Source organism: Diplotaxodon limnothrissa, linkage group LG2 (assembly GCF_057381915.1).
Source record: "Diplotaxodon limnothrissa isolate DT_005_m linkage group LG2, D_limnothrissa_male_GT1.1, whole genome shotgun sequence".
In the NCBI taxonomy this organism is placed as follows: domain Eukaryota; kingdom Metazoa; phylum Chordata; class Actinopteri; order Cichliformes; family Cichlidae; genus Diplotaxodon; species Diplotaxodon limnothrissa.
The window spans coordinates 32,369,962-32,376,782 of record NC_140597.1 but is presented as its reverse complement, the minus strand read 5'-3'; the positions used below and the strand labels follow the sequence as shown (position 1 = coordinate 32,376,782).

Here is a 6,821-nt window from a genome sequence, read left to right as displayed (position 1 = left end):
TAAAATGTAATCTCATGTATTGTTACTAAGATGATTCAGACATCTGTCGTGCGCTGTGGACTGTTCTTCACATAGCGATCATCCAGTCACACTACCTTATAATCACCAACACACATTAGACACAGCCAGGTAGTTAAGATAAATTTAGTAGCTACTGTATTCCAAGTGACACTATTATGATTGTTTTAGTTTTCATTCAGCATTGCTAATGAATCTGCATTGCTAATCTGCTGTTCTGAATTAATATTTTCACACTGCTCAGTCTGGACCTAAATATTCAACCTCAGGCATTTGCCAAAAGAGAGTATGGAAACATGTTTATGTGCTTTTAGGGTGTTTAAAAAAATATCACTGTTTAAAACACTATAGAAATGATACCAGTTGACTATTTTTCTTTTCTACATTTTTGCCTTTGTTGCACTAAAGTCAGTGAATTATTACAAAAAAATATATACAGACTCAGAGACATTCAGTTCGGTGTCTCTCTTGTTTCAATTCATTTTAAATTCCTAATAGGAAAAACATTTACAGATGCCATGATGTATATCATTCTATGCATATGCATAAAGCATGACCTCAAAATAGTCTGAAAAAATAGATCATGCATACTACTCTTTAATTATAGAAGAATCCATACTGCGCCTTGAGACTGCAGGGGCCAAACTGTTTATTAAATACACAAACTGAATGTATGTTTTCAATCAATGGCATCCTTAAAGCTTTGAGGAGACATGTGTCACATTGTATTTTCTGATGCATTTTAAAAATTGCCACAAATACTTATGATAACATGTATTAAGGTTACTATGACACACTTGCTTATTACTACATATCTTTTTTTTTTAAACTATGGCGATAAAAAGTGATTACAACACCTTGCAGTACCACATACAGTGAAGGATGCCCTGAACCACACTTTGCACTACTTTGAAAAGATGAAGCAACATCCTCTCAATTAATGGCAACAGAGATACATCATACAATGTGTCACTGAGTATGACCAAGAAAGCAACTATGCTTTACATCCAGCAATTATTGTCAGAATGCAATAAGCAACCAGACAAAGCAGCAAGGCACTGACACACACACACACACACACACACACACACACACTGAAAAGCAATCACTTTAGATCAAGTTAATCCAAAGAACATACACAATATCATAAAAGTAAAATTAGTCTAAAATCAGTCTTTAACAGACATGTTATTTGGATTACTTGTAATAAGCGTAACAGTTTTTTTAATAACACACATCTAGACTGTATTTGTGAAAAATCAAACTCAGTTATGATAAACAATATGACCAATATTCTGGTAAAATCACAAGTTAAAGAAAAAAGATTTTCGTGGACAGCAAAAGTCAAAGCAGGAATCTTTTATGTTAAAACAGCGAACTCGTAATTAATGCTAAAGTAAAACAAAAGTCATTTATAAAGTGTATCTCTCAGTGCAATCACTACAGAGATCACCATGGCACAGTCACAATGGGTGCACATTGAAAAGCTGCAATTAACGCTATATATTCTTTGTATTTTTCCTCTCAAGCAAAATCTCCTTTTTACAATCACAGAAAGCAGGTGAGACTCAAATCAGCTGTCACAAAAACTCAAATAAAGACCAACTGCACACCTGTTATAAAATATTGCTATTAATAAAGTGAAATGAAATGTGCAAAAATATAAAGACCTACATTCGGATGGTATCATCTTTCGAAGAAACACCAGTGGGAAACAATGGTATTCACATTTTCAGTCATTTAGGGGCTACATCAGTGAATCTAAAAATATAATTACACAACATATTTGAGGTGCTCAAATGTAAGATGAATTGCGTTCCATCATATGACAAAAACGTCTGTCCAAATCAAAGGATGAAAAATGACATCCAAAAGATTCACAGCAACACAGCAAATGTCACAAAGACTTTCAGTCTGAATCCCAGTAGCACAACATTGCAGGTGGAATACATATGAATAACATGTGCAAGCAAGCTGTTACAGCTGCTTTTTAGGCATATGTTATTTTAGATGGGCTAGACTTGAAGATGGATACAGTTTGGCACACAAATCTCATGCTGAAATGACACGTTAGCAAGAATGGCCAAAGATGTTCACTGCTAGTGTAATAATGTTGTGTTAAAGATCAAGATGTGGTTAATCAATAAGAGTAACTTACACTATGAAATGCAGCTCACATGTGTAATGGTTTTTAAGTCAACACTTAAATTCTGCAGCATTGAACCTGTTTTGCTCCAAAACACAACTAAATTGCATAAAAACAATAATAACAACACAGCTAAAGCACACCATGCCTTTTATGTAGTTTTTTTCCCCCAAATAGTATTATTTAATAAACAACATTAGGTTAAAGGTTAAGATTGAGGTTTTGATTATAATATGAGAATAATATTCCTGAAAAAAAGGCACTTTCATAAATTTCAATTAACAATAAATGTAGTTATAACTGACTAACAATTGAAAAATGACATGGATGGATAAAAACAAAAGTCCAAGCAAGATGCAATAATATACCTTATGTGAATGAAAATATGTCAGGACAGAATGCGAAATTACACTAAACAAGACTTAAATCTAAAGTATGAAAAATATGATCACACACCCAGTATAGAAGAATGACCATGGTGAAATTAAACCAGTTTTAGCCACTTTAAAGGAAGATAAAAATGGGAAAACTTTAAGACAACTTGAAATGTAATGAACTACCTCTTGTACGAGTCAAACAAAAGGACAATTGTGTAAAGTTGAAGTACAAACAAAAAAATGATTTTCAGGAAGGAAGTGGGCACAAGATTGAAATATAACTGGGTTACTGCCAACAGCTCATACCTCTGTGCACCCATCCAGGTCTCCAAACACATCAGCAAAGTCTGATGGACTTTTCTTCAGAGTCTGGTCAGCAGGCAGCGTGTTGTCATTGTATGATGTCACAAACTTAAAGTCACTGGTTCTTGATCCTGTGGTCAGGTACGCATCATAATTGTAAGTGCTGCGTAATGTTCCTGTGCCATCAACATCTGCGTAATTAGGAGGGAGATAACCGCTGGGGATGGCAACTGCTCCATCAAACAACAGTCTGGGCTTTCTCCTACGACAAAACCTCAAACCCAGGATGATGATGATGAAGGTCAGAAAAAACGTGGACACAGACACCAGCGCGATGATCAGATAAGAGGTCAGTTTGGAATTGCTCTCATTATAAGACAGATCCTTCAGTTCTGGCACCTCAGCCAAGTTATCAGAAATGAGTAAATACATGGAACAGGTGGCAGACAGAGAGGGCTGTCCGTTATCTTTCACTGCCACTACAAGGTTCTGTTTCATGCTGTCAGATTCAGAAATGTCCCGCTGTGTCCTGATCTCTCCGCTGTGGACACCAATAGTAAAAAGTCCCGGATCAGTGGATTTGACTATTTGATAGGACAGCCAGGCGTTCTGTCCGGAGTCTGCGTCCACCGCGATCACTTTTGACACCAAAGAGCCTCCGTGTGCAGCTTTGGGGACCAGCTCGGTCATGAAGGAATTGCCCTCTGGGGAGGGGTACAGGATCTGAGGAGAGTTGTCATTCACATCTAAGATGAACACACTCACGGTCACGTTGCTGCTGAGAGGAGGAGAACCGTTGTCTCTGGCCATCACATGGACTTTGAAGCTCCTGAACTGTTCATAATCAAACGACCTCACAGCGTGGATCACACCCGTGTCTCCGTTCACAGACAGATAGGAGGACACAGGGGCACCGTTCACTTCACCAGCTAACAGAGAATAAACCACTGTACCGTTCTGTCTCCAGTCAGGGTCTCGAGCACTAACGGAGCATAAGGTGGAGCCCGGTTTGTTATTCTCACTCACATATGCGCTATATGACTGCTCCTCAAACACAGGTGGGTTGTCGTTGATGTCAGCTACAGATAACTGAACACTTTTAGAAGAGGACAGCGGTGGAGAGCCCTCGTCAGTGGCAGTGATTGTAATGTTGTAATTGGACACTAGTTCACGGTCCAGTTGTCCTGTGGTCACCAGAGAATAATAGTTTTTAATAGAAGGAACCAACTTAAAGGGGACACCCTGCTGGATGGAGCAGCGGACCTGTCGGTTATTCTCAGAGTCTCTGTCCTGCACGTTAATGATGCCCACCTCTGTACCAGGTGGGGTGTTCTCTGGTATCGGATTGGTCAGTGATTTCAGATTAACTACAGGGGCGTTGTCATTCACATCAGTAATAGAAATCATTACTTTAGCGTAGGATGACAGCCCCAGCCCATCTTTTGCTTTAACGCGTATTTCAAATGATGTAGTAGTTTCATAGTCAACAGCACCAATTACTCTTATGTCACCTACTTTACGATCAATACTAAATATCTTCTTCACTTCTTCTGTAAGATGTACAAAGTCATACGTCACATCTCCATTAACTCCCTCATCTGCATCACTTGCGCTTACTGTAATCACTACAGTGTCTAGAGGAGAGTTTTCAGGCAGGCTGGCTTTATAAACGGCTTGGCTGAACACTGGGGCGTTATCATTAGCATCCAACACAGTGACGTGTATCATTAATGTACCTGATCTCTGAGGAGATCCACCATCCAAAGCTGTGAGAATTAAATTCATTTCCTGTTGTTTTTCACGATCAAGCTCTTTTTCAAGAACGAGTTCTCTGGTGTTTCCGTTTACAGACAAAATAAAATTTTCATTCTTTTTAAGGTTGTACTGCTGCACTGAATTTTGCCCCACATCCGCATCGTGCGCTTCTTCTATCACAAAACGAGCTCCTCTCACAGCCGACTCTTGAATTTCTATATTAATCCGTTCTTCATTGAATTGTGGTGCATTGTCATTGATATCTTGAATGTGAAGGCTGATACGATGAAGCTCGAGCGGATTCTCGAGCACAAGCTCGTGTTTTAGGATGCACGAAGCCTTGTCTCCACAAAGCCCCTCGCGGTCAATCCTGTCTGCAACAATCAGCTCTCCGTTACTCATGTTTATGTCACAGTAACGTTCGTCGGTTCCGTCGGCGTCGATGCGGGCTCTCCTGCTGGACAGCGCGCCCGTTTCCATCCCGAGGTCTTTGGCTATATTTCCAATAACGGATCCTCGTTTCATTTCCTCTGGGAAAGAATAGCTCATGTCTCCATGAGCGACATGGAACAAAAGAAGGAGGAAAGAAAACTCACGCGAATGAAACACGAATATCTTCGAATCCATCCTAAGAGATGAATTATTAAGAGGCTGAAAAATAAGGAAAAAAATGACCTGAACCCCAAAACACGACTCACAACTGCAATTCTCGGGAGGTGGCCCTAACTGAGACACAAGAGCGCAAGAATACGCGTCCACACCGATGAATACAGGAAATGAAAACTGTTAGGGCCGGTGTCTAGCGCCACCGTGAGTTAGGTTTTGCGGAAACACCTTAACACTAAATCTAAGTAGACTACAACTAATGCTCAGTGCATGATTTTTATCTTCTTTTAAAAATATATTTTTATGTAGAATAAATATGTAAAATCTCAGTTACTATAAAGGAGACAATGGGAGAAAAGAGTTTTACATTGTGAATCAGGTAAACAGTTGTAAAATCAACCAAAAAAAGAAGAAGAAAACCATTCAGTCAGTACGACAACTATAAATGTGCTTTTTTCTCTTCATAAAATTATGATATCTTTAATTGTATGTTGTTGTTGTTTCTACTAAGAGGATTCAGACTTGGCTGTGTACCTGGAACTGTTCTTCACTGCCTTGTTCTCATCACCACATACACATATGCAGGTTGTTTAGTTACACTGAGTCACTTACTGTACTCCAGGTGACTGTTTTATGTTTTTTGTCTCCATCCAGTAGATACTGCTAATTTGCTGCTCTGCATGACTGTTTTCATACTAGACCCTCTCAACCCAAAGGTTCAAATGTAGCTACGTTTATAATAAAGAATTAGTATAATAAAGAATTGCATTTATATTGCACTTTTCTAGACACTCAAAGCGCTTCACAGTTCCACTATTCATTCACTCTCACATTTACACACTGGTGGAGGCAAACGACAGTTGTATCCACAGCTTCCCTGGGACAGACTGACAGAAGCGAGTTTGCCATATCGTGCCATCAGCCCCTCTGGCCAACACCAGTAGGCAGTAGGGTGAAGTGTCTTACCCAAGGACACAGCGACCAGGACAGACAGAGCTGGGGATCGAACCGGCAAACTTCCGGTTACAACATGAGCTTCCAAACCACTGTTGCGTTTACAAGACTGGTGCAGGAAAATGTTCATGTGCTTTCAGTATGTTTTTACTCTTATGTCTACTACTGCTATGTTGATATTTTTGGGATTAAATCCTGTTATCCAGTAAGTAGGTGTCACAATTGGATTTCAGAATTACACCTAAATTTACAGTCCAATGGTTTATGGTTTCATTTGTTGCTTTTTTAAAAATTAACAAGTGTGCCATGCGGTTACCAGAGTCGCTAAAGAAATCTCAGTTGAGACAGTGCAAACTCAAGAGCTCCAATTAAACTACACACTGCCTCATTTTACAACTCATCAGTCACATGAATTAGAAATCAACTTTCACGTATTTTAAAATTAAGATCAAAGACAAAGCTGTTAAAGAAACAGTCCTACTAGTCAAGTGTGATGGAATGTGTTTAAATATAAATACCTACAAACAGATAGTAATACATGTTTGCACTCATTTAGTGTGAAAAAATATAATTATAATCTAAATTGCTATTGCTTGCAATTAAGATGAATTGCATTCCATCACTTGACAGCTACTTCTGTCCAGTGCTAAGAATATATAATG

At 38.9% G+C, this 6,821-nt stretch overlaps 2 protein-coding genes across 4 annotated transcripts in view; both read right to left on the bottom strand.

Moving 5' to 3' along the window:
• LOC146638834 (protocadherin gamma-A11-like) overlaps window positions 1-6,821 on the bottom strand; it is a 227,557-nt gene that overhangs the window by 184,787 nt on the left and 35,949 nt on the right. The gene's annotated exons all lie outside the window — the stretch shown is intronic.
• Window positions 2,842-5,319, bottom strand: LOC146638840 (protocadherin gamma-A11-like). The gene has a single exon (XM_085373850.1). It carries the CDS (start codon window positions 5,224-5,226, stop codon window positions 2,842-2,844), a length of 2,385 nt encoding a protein of 794 aa, XP_085229976.1. The 5' UTR covers window positions 5,227-5,319.